This window comes from Gymnoscopelus microlampas (genome assembly GCF_963454915.1).
Source record: "Gymnoscopelus microlampas genome assembly, chromosome: 6".
Classification (NCBI taxonomy): Eukaryota; Metazoa; Chordata; class Actinopteri; order Myctophiformes; family Myctophidae; genus Gymnoscopelus; species Gymnoscopelus microlampas.
Window position 1 is genome coordinate 13,624,547 of NC_139943.1, and position 14,336 is coordinate 13,638,882.

A 14,336-nucleotide genomic window follows, 5' to 3' on the forward strand; every position below is an offset into this window, starting at 1 on the left:
CCCCCCCCAAATCAGTTTGAGGACCACTGAGAGAGATAGATAGATGGATAGATAGATAGATAGATAGATAGATAGATAGATAGACAGATAGTCACAGCATGAGGGGAGGAGAAAGACAGAGCAGAAAGGAAAGACAGAGACACAATCCTGTATTGATTGTGGCGTCGTGACCCATATTAACAGACTGTCTGCTGTCGCGTGCCGTCCAATTAATTCAGACAGGAGGGAATAAATTCTTGCCTGTCACATCAGATTTACCCACATCTCATCCAGCCTGCCTGTCGTGAGGTAGAGGCTGGTGTGGGAGCTGGACGTGTGTAAACCTTGTATGTCCAAAAGGATACACTGTTAACTTTCACAGGAAATAGGGAAAAAGAACCAGTGTTCCAATGGATCCAGTGTAGTTATTATTTAGTTACAAGCTCTTGTAGATACTTTTCATTGGTTCAATGTTTATAAAAACATTCGCTTTCAAAATGTTTTTAAAATAGCGAATATCAAGCCACATCGCGTGAGCTTGTAGATCTACTTTTGCTCGACCCTCTTGTACGACGAAGGAGGGCATTAATTTACGGAAAACTTTAAAAGTTGAAATCTGGAGATACAAGGTTTCTGCCCAACAATAAGTGACAAGAGTAGTATTGCACTGAGATGCAGACTGAATAGACACAGAGAGAGCGAGAGAGAGGTGGAGATAGAGAGCTGGGAGGAGAGAGTGGATAGGGCTGGCACCATCATGACATTTTAATTGATGATTATTTAGATTTGTTTTTGGCATTTAACATTGGCATTTATGTTTGCTTTTTAGGCTTTGTAAACAACACATTGCACAGGACAGATATGACATAAATAACTTAAAGGACTGACCATTTGTCAAAATAAATGATGTACCATGGCCAAAACCGGGATATATTAAATTGTATATTTTTCAAAACCAGTGAAAATGGCCGATCTACAAGCTCACACCATGTCGCGTCGCAAAGACATTTTTTAAATGTCTTGCCCTAAATGCCCAAATTATGGACACCAGGCTGAAAGTGGTTAAAAGAGCATGGACAACCACGTGGAAATAAACAATGGAAAATGACATTTCTGTTCATTGCATCCAGCTGTTTTTAATTGCGAATACATCAAAATAATATGTGATCAGGCGATTATGTAATAATATAACAGGCCTAAGAGAGGAATGCATTCACTGGTTCTCTGGTCTGCATCACCCTGTAGTTTATTTTTTTTTCCTTCACGTGGCTGCCTTGGTCATCTGGGAATCTGGGAAAGATATATCATGATGGCTTTTCACACTCACATACTGTAGTGTTATTCATAGAGGCCTGGAAAAGGCTCTGTGTGTGCATGTGTGTGTCCAGGGATCCCCTGTCTAACTTAATGGATCTTGTGGGGGGTGGGGGGGGGGGCTGCGAGGAGTGGCGGGCGGGGCGGGAGAATGTGCGGAATAAAAGAGTCTATTTTTAGCAGCAGGCGAGTCTTCCTCGCGCTGCCTGCACACACACATTTGGTTTGGAAATGTGGCTGGTTTTGTGTTGAGTAACAGAGGGTCTCGTTGCTGCTGCAGAAGCAGGCAACAGAGTTGCTGTTTGTCTTGTTTTGTTTTGTTTTTGCCATTTCCCACGAAGACACTGACGTAAGGAGGCTTTTAACCCATTTTAAGCCGATGTTGGCATATTATTGACATAATATTTTTTAACAAATTCCAGAAATATAGAACAGCAGATCTGCATGGGTCTACAAGCTCACAAGCTTTGTAGATCTGCTATTTTCATTTTATTGACATTTTTAGAAGATTTCTGGAAAACAGGATAAACAAGTGAAATTGGAAGTGATAACACAAAGAAGAGAGCAGACAAAATTGGAACTGTAACACTATCAAATGTAAGCTGATAAATGGGTACTTTGTCCTGATTGGCTGAACCTTGCAATCCACCTGAAAATAAATGTTCTGTTTATTAAAGAGCTGGAGAGACAGGGAGACCCCTGTTACTGAACAAACCCTCCATAGCAATGATTACTATAAGAATATAGTGCTTTAACCTTTTAGTAAAAAAAAAAAAAAGGTTATTAATTTCATCATGTGTCTCGCTAGCCAATCACAGTGCTGAATAGAGTCAGCCAATCACAGTACAGCTAGGGGTGTACTAATGTAGAGGGGTGTGCTTTTATGAGCCAATCACAGTACAGCGAAGGGTGTACTAATGAGGTGTCCCAACCCCACTTATAGGAGCGGCTACACCGCTCAAAAAATAAAACATTTAGTTTGAACCCAAAAATATCACTTACCTACAATTAAGTATTTTTTCTAAAGCATTTACCATACTTTTGTGTATGTATGACACAAAAGTAAGGTTTATGAAGTATAAGTTCTGGTAATAATGCATTATAAGCTCAGCAGAGCAGCGTATCATAACTTCCATAACTTAGTCAGTTATAAAGACATAGAGAAGTGCTCTAATTTATCATAACGCATTATACGTTGTATAAGTAAAGTGACAACATGTTATATGGATATTATAGCAAAATGTTTTGACGTTAAAGGGATAGTTCACCCCCCAAATGACTTATTTTCTACCATTACACTGTCTCCGTAGGAGACTCAAAAGAGTCTCCATTGAGTCATCAAATTATTGGCTTAGGAATGCGACAAAAAACAAAAAAAATCCATGAATTCAAGGTTCCATGGGGTGAGTAATCGATATTAAAAAAAGTCATTTGGGGGAAGGTGACAGCTCTGTGTAAGGTTATTAACAGTTATATCATAAGATGAAGTCTTATGATATGACATAATTGATGAAGGTCCGATTGACCGAAACGTAGATGAAAGGTTTCTGCCCGACAGCAACGCTATACTTTGACTACTGGGGTTGAGTACAGTGTCCACCACTGGTCTGGTTGAAGTAGAATCCGTCCTGTCCAGTGATCCGTACTGGGGGCTGCCACGTATAGATCTCCCCTCACCAGCGTCTATAAATATCTGTCCCAAAGCCCTGGGGGTCCTGCAGTGGCCCTGTGCCCGTCTGCTGCTGTGGGGGCTGGATACGAAAATAACTAACTGATGATCATGTGTATCATGTGCATACACACACACACACACACACACACACACACACACAAAAGTGATATGATCTTTGACTGTTCTTTTTTGACAACTTTCAAAGTGCCTGCCTCCGACACACGCAACAAAATGAAGCAGGCACCGGAAATGTAGAGATGCATTTATGTATGTATTTCAAAGTAAATACACACTGTTTCTGAAAACGTTGTTGCTCCAAAATATCCTTGGCGGAGTTGGCGCTATAGGAGTAGGACCCTGCAGCATTTGTTTTGGAGTGGCACTTCCGTGGTTTAGTTTTGAAATGAATTCGGTGCCGGCCTACTCGGGCCATGCATGTCATGAACGATGTTTTCATGTCCTCCCATCTCCTACTTCCCATACGGTACCTTCCGTTCTCACCCGCTTAGCTTGGAATTTGATAACACAAAGATTTTATCACATTCTTCCATATTATGGCTTTTTCCTACTTTCTATTCCATTGCATTCGCTCTCACTTACATTGGCGGCACAAACAATATGCAAAGCTCGGCCAGTCAGTTAAGCCAACGGTTCTGGTTGGCCAATCGTGGACTTAAACTAGCTCAGTGGCACAAACGTCATGTGATGTACCGCCAATCAGGGAAGCCGATGCAAACAATGTTCCGAACACACTGAGAATGTGTGCGTTCTCCTCAGACCTCCTGTATCAGACAGATACAGATATTAGTGGCTTTTCAGTTCTCGGAAACTGTTGGTCCTTACGTGCCACACGGCACTGCACACCTCGGGGTCATATGAGACACACACGCCAAGTTTGAGAGTCAGATTCGTTCCGATTTCCGAATTGCACCAGCCACAGCGTGACACATGCACAGAGATTTGGTGAATTATAGTATAGATGTTATACAGTACCCCGGTTTTCTGATCATATACGAGCGAGGTTGCAGGGTGCAACCTCTTCAGGACTATCATGTTATTGCATTGTCATTTTGTGACATAATCGAAAATGTCATCACACTTCACATGGTCATCTGCCGCTGCTGATTTGGCGTGCACGTGCCTGACCATGTTAATAATCCACATCTTTCCCTTGACAGAGGGCGAGCCCATCGAAGCCATCGCCAAGTTCGATTATGTGGGGCGATCCGCCCGCGAGCTGTCGTTCAAGAAGGGCGCCTCCCTGCTGCTGTACCAGCGGGCGTCCGACGACTGGTGGGAGGGACGTCACAACGGCATCGACGGCCTAGTGCCTCATCAGTACATCGTGGTACAAGATATGTGAGTATTAATGTCACATTAATACGTGTAGAGTTTCATTCATGATCAAGTAATCGTGAATGGATTATTTAAATTGAATGCAAGAATAATCTAATGACCGATATATCGACCGATAGAACGGTTTTATTGATCACAGATCAATGGAATCACAAATCTGTATCTGGCATCATATGTTGTCCAATACAATATGTGCTCACATTAAACCTTTTTCTGCTTAAGCCCTATTCAAAAATTTTTGAGTGGTGCCAACCACTCCTACATTTGACTTTGTCCGTGTGTCCGTATGTCCGTCCGTCCGTCCGTATGTCCGTCCGTCCGTATATCCGTCCGTATGTCCGTCCGTATGTTTGAGCACGGCTGATTGGTCAAGCTTCACGTGACAAGTGACACCAAAACACTCGCTCTTTTTTTTCTGTTCCGTCTTTCTAAAGGCATCATAAACACACTGGTTTCAGAGACTAGCCCCTGAATATAAACAAGACAATAATAATAAACTGAAACTCACCCATAGACGAAGCAAAATGTAGCGCGACACACCACGACGGCATTCACCATGTACGTTGATCTGTTGATCAGTCGCTTCTTATTCACTTTCTTGGTGGACTGAGTGACTTCTGAGTCATTCATACACGTCTTTATAATCCCCAAAATAACCATGTCTTTCTGGTCCTTCGACAATGATGCCATGTCCGTCCTGGTCTCCCAAATCATGTCTGGATCGAGTTGTTGACTGCACGAAACATGCAGCCCTTCTACGTTCTCTTTGGATTTGGATCTCTTTTCGCATTTGCAATCAAAGTTTCTAATCTTCTCCATTTCTGCTGGTCGATCATTGTCCACGGCGACATTATTAACTTCTGCACATAGTAACAGCGGGCCAATTCCGACGTGTACGCCACCGGGAGCGGCTGTCCCACCGGTTTCATCGTCCTCGTTGTCAGAACACAAACTGCTGTTGATTTGATCAAAAACAATGTTGTGGTCTTCATCTTCAGAGTCGGATTCGTCCGTGATCGCTGAGTCAGAGTCACTGCCACCGTGTATGAAGTCCAAAATAAATCCTTCCAGAATGCTGTCCTGTCCTGTCCCAGTTCCTCCATTCAAGGCTTTTACTAAACGTGTTGTACTAGCCATGAAGAATGCTGTTGTGTTTACTCTCTGACAGAAACACGCTGCTACTTAAGGGCGGTACTCTGGTGCGTGAAACTGGAGAACAATGACTAGCCAGGCCAATCGAAACTCTATGCAAATTCTGGTTGGAATGTTGTTCAACCCCCAAAATACGCACGGAAACTCTCTTAAAAACAGAGCCATGTTCACAATGTAATTGTAACCATTTAATGACTATTTAACGGCTTTCTGGTGGAATACAAACCTTCTTCAACATTCGAACTGTGTTAATATGGGAAAAAACGAAAAACACAAAAAATAAAAATCTAACTTTATTCCCCATTTTCGGCCGTTTGGCAAATTGCGAGTTCTGTACCCAAACACTGTAAGCGGTCACATATGTTGTCACGTGTCACGTGACAACATATTGTTGCTGATTGTTGCGGATGCAACCAGTTACACTTTCAAAGGCACCACTCTCTTCACACTGGGTGTGATTTTTTTAAATAGCAAGCTACAAGCTCAATGCATCACAACATGACACATTGTGAGCTTGTAGGTCAGCTATGTTTAGGTATTACGTGGTTAAATGAAATAATGTTTTGTTTGTGTGTATTTCTTATTTATTTGCTTGATTGCATAATTGAAGTTTTGTGTCATTTTAATATTAAAGTTGAACTTTAATACCCTTTGTTTTGACAAAATACCAGTCAAAACATTGGTAATCGGTGGTCTAGGGCACTCCAAAATCAGGAGGGCCAATTCTGCCATCGGCCGGGCTCTAATCAAAAGGCTCCAGGGTTGTGTGCAGAGGGGGCGTTAGGTTCTGTAGGCCCTACTCTGCCCTGGAGCGTCCCTCATCTCTAGGGTCCTTAGCCAGCCATTCTGTCACTGTCACCATCGCCACTTGGGACCCTGACAGCCCCTGTGAGCATACCCTCTGCCCTGGCAACCACCACCGGCTAATGGAGCGGATCGGCTGTCTCGTTAGTTAGGGGAGCACACAATTGCTCCCGTCGTTTAGTAGCCGGCCGGCAAGATGCACCATTTAGAATGTCCTCCCTCCTTTCTTCCCTCCCTCACTCCCTCTCTTACTCCTGCTCTCCCTGCCGCATGTCGTATACAGCTGTCCTGTCAGGCCCTCCATCAATAATTCACTCGGCGGGGCACTGCTGATGGGGTGTTTTCGTAGCTAATGAAAGAGCAGGGGGATTTACAGTGGGACGGGTGTCCCCTAGCGCACGGGTTCTCAAACATTACCACGGCAAGGACCCCCAAATAGATACGTATTAGGCCGTTGACCCTCATTTGACAAGATGCAGTGACAGGGACCCCATAGGAGAAGATCTTAGTTGTTAGATTGGATTTCGTACAGAATTCTTCAGAGTGTGGGGGGGAGAGAGAAACCTATGATCTGAATAGTTCTTATACAGTACATTCTCTCATTAGATTAACTTCTAGCTGGTGACATTATAGTGAAAGTAACCACTTTCAACCTGACGCCCTTATTTTGGGAATGTCATAGGCAAACAGGTTTAAAAAAATGCATCGAAAATGTATTTTCTGTGAGCTAGAGAGACGAGAAGAGTTGCTGAACAAACACTCTATACAATGATTACTATCAGAATATAGAGCTTTAACTTTTTTTAACAAAAAAAACTTACAGTACATCCCATTTAAAATGCATGATTATAATATTCAGCAAAATAATTGGGATTATCATTTAATGTGAGTCATAATCCTGCAGCCACCATTAACTCCGAAACTAAATGGACCTTTTACGGGTTGAATTAAACACTGAGAATGTTACTGTGCTGGTATGACTCATCGGTCTCTGTGGGGACCTTGAAGGAGAGCAGAGTTGCTGACGCCACAGGAAACTATGATATCAAACACTGTCATCCGAGACATGCTGCTAGAATGAAATATGCTCTGATTCGCTCTTTTCTCCTGTTTTTCTTATTCTTGCTGTCTCTCTCTCTTGCTCCCTCTCTCTCTCTCTCTCTCTCTCTCTCTCTCTCTCTCTGTGTCTCTCTCTCTGTGTGTGTCTCTCTCTCTCATATCCCAGAGATGACAGCTTCTCAGACACACTGAGTCAGAAGGCTGACAGTGAGGCCAGCAGTGGCCATGCGGGAGACGATAAATGTTCGGGCAAGGACATCGTCTCTCCCGGTGACACCAGGATCTCCGAGGCGTACATCAGCAGGTCTGTTCAGACCACACGGCTTCTCTTTCAGGGCACGCAGACACAACAAGCCACACTTTTATTTTCAAGTCACACACTCTGTTGTGTTGAGTTAAGCCTCCCACTGTGTTGGTTGATATATGAGTCATGCTCATCATGGCATAATTTACCTACTGGATCTCAAGCTTTTTTTTATTTTTTTATTAAAAAATAATTGTAAAAACTTGAATTGTGAGTGTGTACATGGGCTATTTCCAAATAGCCAAAGTGTAAAATAGGGCGTAAGTGGTTAAAAGCTTTAGCTAACGAAAAGATGATCGATCAAATTACACACTTAACTGCCGAGCTGCCTGTCTGTTCTTGACAACTATTTGAACTTCAACTTAATGGTCACATCACACAAGGGTGTGTGCAAGGTGTGGGTGGCATTTCTCTTTTTTTTAAGGCATATAGAGAAAGGAACAAGGGAAACCAAATCGGATAACAAGAAGACAGATATACAATGTCAAATATACTGTACATAAGATGCATGGTTAAAGTACGTGTAGGAATACAATGAGGCAGAACTGCTTCTAGTGCAAGTACAGAAACATTGCAGCAGATATGAATAGCAGCAGATCCAGAATCAGTCTCTTGTGCAGGTGAGAGACATCACTTACGTATAGCAGCAGATATCTGACTCGTACTGTCAACACATTATTGCACAGATGTACAGTATCACTGCTCATTAACATGAACAAACACTCGCCATATCTGACTAGAGATACAGTGCTGAGATACTCTTCATTTGCAAAGAATAACTGACGCTCACGCAGTGCGATCAGCATATCAGCGATGACTCGAATCACACGCAATTGTGATGCACTTCCTGGTTCGTCTGTCATATTCAGGTTTAAAATATGACACGGTCGCACATTCGTAGCCTCTATGCAGTGTACATTTATTAAACAGAAACTAATGTTTCAACAAAGTTTTCTTCAGTGTATGAAAACTATGAAGACTAATGTCGTCGTAAAACGTATACATTTGGATAACATCGAGGCTACGAGTGTGTGACCGCTTCATATTTTAAACTTGATCTCTTCACCGCACTTCCATAACTTTGGTGTGTGCTCCTCCCTTTGTCTTTTGTCATATTCAACACACCTCTTTCAGCCTAGCAAACAGAAAAGTACCTCCTTCCCATTGTTCTAGAACATACATAGACAGTCTGGGTTCCTTTTACAAATCAGTGGCAGAATCATGCTCTAAATTTTATTGAAAGTAGATTTTACAGTGGTGCTTTAGTCATTGACAAAGCAGTTGAAACCACACAGATAAACACACACGCACACACACATTCATTCACATAAAAGAAAACACACAGAGAGGATGCAGTCACACATATCTTTTTTGGCAGTGAACCTGTAGTCTGCTGGTGGGGTGCCAGGATTTTCTTTTTTTCAAATTCATTGCTGCATTCTCATTCCTTGCGGTGGGCTGAGCGACCTTGAAATGTCTGGTACAGGCTCTCGCCAAAATGCACGATGAGATCCGCTTTTTATCGGGGAAGCACGCTCGCTTGCTCATTCACTCACTCGCTCGCTCGCTTCCCCTCTAACTGTGCAGTTGAAATGTTAATGAATCGCACCGTGAGGAGCAATACGTAGGTATTTTTCTGTGCATGTCTTCCACTAGGCAGATGGACATTTTCAATCTGTCCAAAATCTGCCTCCATCACCGCACCTAGGCCTCTTTAAGCTTAAAGCTGCAATCTGGAACTTATTTTACCCAATACATGTTATTTCAACCAACCTGTATGGTAGAGTATGTTAAAGGTGGTGTAAGTCCTGTTTTTTGGTCAAAACAAAAATGTTTTTGTTAAAAAAGTTAAAGTCATACTGTGTAAAATTCATCCTAGTAATCTCTTTGGTGAGACCTCTTGTAGCTCCGTTGTCATTACAGCATTTGTCTATACAGAAGGAATGCTCAAAAAGGAATGCTGCAGGGTCTTGGCACCCAAGGATATTTTGTAACGCAACAACACATAGTCAGAAACTGTATTTATTAACATTAAAATACACAAGTAAATGCATTTCCAGTGCGTACGCCATTCTGGCCAGGGGCAGACCGTTCAAGTAGCAAACTGATAGGGTTGGAATAACTTATTATGTATTTTGAAATGATATGAAACCTATTTTTGCAGTAGATAGCTTAGTGTAGCTTGATAAGACGAGCTGACGCGAGCCGACGAGAACGTGATTCACGCACACAGCATTGTGTTTGACGCAGGACGTAAAGGGCAGTCACCGGGTGAAACGGGAGTCCCGTACGACACACTATAATCCCTGCCTCACTGTACATTCACAGGCCATCTCTCCCATTTGGGATCATCTCTTCCTCTCCTCCTCACCGTGTCTACTGTTCTATTCAGACACGCCTCAGAACTGCTGAATCATTCATCATATCACAACGTTTATGTAGCCATCGTCTCCCTCTCTCTCTCCCCCAGTGTTCTTAATCAACAATGCACTTGTCAGACAATCCCTTGTCAGGTGGGCGCCTGTCGGTGTCATGGCAATAATGACAAGTTTGGTAAACAACATAAAAGCTCCCCCAAGGGATGCCAGCCAGCATGATTATCTTGTTGAAACTGCATGCATTTTATTCTAATGTCATTAAAGCAGCTGCTTGTCGTTGCAAGTGGAGCGGATGTGAGTTGATGCAATATGTGAGTGTTTCTCTTGTTTGGAGAGAGAAGAACGTAATACATGAACATGGAGAGGCTGAAGGCTCATAGTTTGATGTGCAAGGGAGCCTGCCTGGTTGTTTTTCTTTCCTAAAGCAGGTCTTGTGAATGCAGACTGCTCCCCCTGTGGGTTATTAGCTGCAGCTGCAGTTGTTTATCTTTTCCAAGTTGCTCTCTGCAGCGAGACCAAATCTTGCCTCGTGTAGACTTCTCTAACCAGACACTGTCTGTCTGCTGTGATCCATCGCAGACACTCACATACTGCAGCCTTTAGTGCAGTGCTTCTCAACCTTTTTTAGAGATCTGGAGGACCACTAGAACAAGGACCACCCCACCAATACAGATTTAGTATATAAGAAGGCATAAGGCATATTTATTTTTTGTTAATATTCAACATTAATGATCTTAAGGTCATATATTGATACCAATATATCAGTAGGGTTCTAGTTGTAATGAGAATAGTACACTCCAAGATTAATTTAATGCTAATGTAACAAATTATTGAAGAATTATAAAATGGCTGTGTAACGAAGAGGTCCTCCGTTACTTATAATTGGCACTAATTTGCACACCACTTATTTTGCACATTATATATTGTAACAGTATTCATTGATTTATTTATATTTGCACAGCATTTTGCACTTTACTCTTTTGCACAGTATATTTGCACACAAGAATATTGGATCAGGATGGGCAAGTGCAATATAGTCAGTGCAATACCATAAGAGGAATGTGCAATATGTTTTAGTGCAATATAATATGTGGCAATATATATGGCATGTTGGATTGTGATTTTAATACTGCTTATGTCTGTCTGTTCCAGGGTGTTCGGGCAAAAGAGTCCCCAGGGTGCCCGAGCACCATATATGGGTTTGGACTGGACCACAGTAGAAGAGAGAGGGGGGTTTTGGGTTGTATATTGGAAGCTGCTAATAATGTGATAAAGTTTGTGTTGCATTAGGGTGCTTAAGTTATATGTATTTACCAGGGGTATTGAATTGATGCAGATGTTTAATGGAATGTGTGGTTTAGATCTGTTGCATGTTTGAGGTAACCTGCAACATGGTTGAACCCACAATTGATTGACTGACACTTGATTGGCTCAGCTGAGTATAAAAGGAGGCCAGAAACAAACACACTCAGCTTTAGTTTTAGTATTAGGACATGGTGGAGCTGCCGACCACCATGCCACCTTTTGCTGCTGATGCTCTTATCCTGTATGTGCACTTTGGCTGAATAAAAGCACCTTTGGTTTGCAATCTACATCCTGACTCTGTGCTGTTTCCAGCCGCTTATTGGGCCAGTCCTTTACAGGCTGTACCTCCAAACACGGCTCTCTGCATAGCATCCCTATTCTGGGGCAAATATTTGGCCAAAATAGCCGATCAGCTATTTTCACCAAAGACATTTGTTGTAGAGGAAAATACTAGAGGACCTAGTGTAGAGCCATGGGGCACCGCAGTCAACTAAGTGGGCTTGAGTGGTTTAAAACGTGTGATGAATCAATCTGATGTCCCTGTCTCTGCCCCCCCTCCCAGCAGGCACAGGAAGCGGTCAGAGCCTCCGTCCCGACGGCCCCCGGCCCGCCCCACCGACGTCCACTGCATGGTGCACCCCTCCTCCCAGCACGGGGGCCACACGCCCGAGATGGGCTCCCCGGTCCTGGGGGGCCACTTCAGCCCGCGTGACATGCTGCGCACGCGCAACAACCACCTGACCGCCATGGACAGCCCCGAGCAGCAGCGGCGGCGGCCGCGCCCCCCCGGCCACGGCAGCCTGACCAACATCAGCCGCCACGAGTCCCTGAAGAAGATGGAGAGCCCCCCGATCCGCCGCTCCACCTCCTCGGGCCAGTACGCCGGCTTCTCTGACGCCCACCACCACCACCACCTCCTCCACCATCACCGCACCGGCGGCGGCGGGAAGCCCCTGGACCCGGAGACCATCGCACAGGTCAGCGAGGGACGGGCGGCGCCACGGCCGCAGCTCCGCCCACCATCCCAGCCCTGCCCCGCCCTGTAAAAACCACATAGTCAGTCCCTGTCTTCTGCTACCGTCTGGCTGCTACACCCTGAACCATCAAGAGCGTTCATTTAACCACCAGGGCCTCTAGTTGGAAAGTACCAGTACGCAGTACCTTGCTAGTACACAGTACTTCACTAGTACACAGTACTTCCCTAGTACACAGTACTTCACTAGTACTCAGTACTTCAAGGGTATTGTGAGACAAAACTGACCAAAGTCTGACAAATTCATTAGTGGAGAGCGACCAATTTTGGGTCGCTGAACCGTTTTTAAAATATATACTGTATATCGTTGCAGTCAGGCAGAGACCTCGAATCTCCATATTTCAACTTATGTTTTTTCGTCAAGGAATGTCCTGCTTCATCATACAAAAGTAGTGGAAATAGCCCATCGTGAGCTTGTAGATCGGTTATTTTCACCATAAAAAGTAAAACAAAAAGATGAATGGTTTTGGACATTCAAGGTTTCCACCCGACAGCGACGATATGTAAGTGTTATTTTCTTTTTTCTTTTTCAAGATTTTCAAGATTACAACGCGTAAAATGCTTCAAAAAGCGGTATTCTTGTGGTTAGGTTGTTGGTGGCTCCGTAGATGTGTGTCACCTCCCTCAAACTAGAGGCCTGACCTGTAAAGGTCAGAGTTAAATTAACGCTCCAGATTTGAAAAAAGAAAACTGAAAATAGCTTCACAGACAGACAGCGGGGTAGATAGATAGTAGAAAGGACATTTAACTGTCTGTCTGTCTGTGTTTATGTCTGCTAGGAAGATACTCAGATGAATGACAGGTTGTCATCTCTGCATCTTGTTAAAGGACGACTTCACCACTTTTCAACATATCTTCATATAATAGGTCCTCATTAATGCTCATGATAAAATGGTAAAAAAAAAATCTAATCAGTCTGTGTCTCAGAGGAGGGCTGTAGACAGTTCAGAAACCCGTCTACCAGTGACATCATCGATGGGGAATCCAAGCTAATAGAAACTGCAGGCTCGCCTTAATAAAAATCTGAATAAAAAAATTGTAATCTTTTTGGGGAAAAAAAATCCTGCCTAACGATGATGTCACTGGTAGACGGGTTTCTGGACTGTCCACAGCCGTCCTATGAGACGCAGACCAAGTAGAAAAAATTGCATCATTTTATCATGAGCATTAGTGAGGACCTATTATATGAAGATATGTTGAAAAGTGGTGAAGTCGTCCTTTAACGCTAAGTGATGTTTTTTTTGTTTGGTTAAAACTAACGTTTTTCTGTTAAAACTCTGTATTGTGATAGCAATCACTGAGTGTTTGGTCAGTAAGTAAGAGTCTCACCGCCTCTCCTCACCTCAATGATTACTATCAGAATATAGAGCTATTTAACCCACAGAAAATACCACTTACACCACCTTTCATGTTTCAAGTCATTAACATGCCAGAAGAGGGTCTTCAGTACAAGACAGAACCCTCTCCACTCATCTCTATGCATGTTCCCTGCATGTTTCTTGGAGTTCTGTCATTGTGCTCCTCTGTTAACATCTCTTTTAACTAGAGCCCGAGCAATTTATCGGTCTCTAGTCGTTATTTGATATTTTGTTTTATGACATCGGTATCAGTAATTATGCAGCAGATGTGTCCCAATTTTTGTACCACTTTCAACATTTTCAAAGATCTTCCAAAAAAGAAAGAAAAGAAAACATTCAAATACAGCCGATTGATCAAAAAAGGTTATTTGTATTCATGTGTTTGCTCATAAGTTAAATGTTTTTAAATGAAAACTATCAAGTTTTAAGTTTTTCATATTGATTTCAAGATTTTGCACTTTTTTACAAAATATTGGTCAAAACATAGGTAATCGTTGGTAATGTAGGTCTAGGATTCTCCAATATCGGGATCGGCATCGGACCCGCAAATCTGGCATTGATGGGACTCTAGTTTGAATGCTCTTCCCTTCATTCTCTGCTTCTCTTTCTGCGTCGTTCCCTG

At 43.0% G+C, this 14,336-nt stretch overlaps 1 protein-coding gene across 7 annotated transcripts in view; it reads left to right on the forward strand.

Annotated features, from left to right (window-relative positions):
* Positions 1-14,336, forward strand: part of srgap1a (SLIT-ROBO Rho GTPase activating protein 1a) — a 119,883-nt gene that overhangs the window by 101,724 nt on the left and 3,823 nt on the right. For 4 of the 7 annotated variants that reach the window (XM_084059712.1, XM_084059716.1, XM_084059714.1 and 1 more), the window contains 3 exons: positions 4,144-4,324; positions 7,503-7,640; positions 11,886-12,300. In XM_084059712.1, coding sequence (XP_083915838.1) covers positions 4,144-4,324; positions 7,503-7,640; positions 11,886-12,300 — 734 coding nt within the window. Of the gene's footprint in view, positions 1-4,143; positions 4,325-7,502; positions 7,641-11,885; positions 12,380-14,336 lie in introns of all 7 variants that reach the window. The other 3 variants (XM_084059713.1, XM_084059715.1, XM_084059718.1) reach the window with 2 other exon arrangements.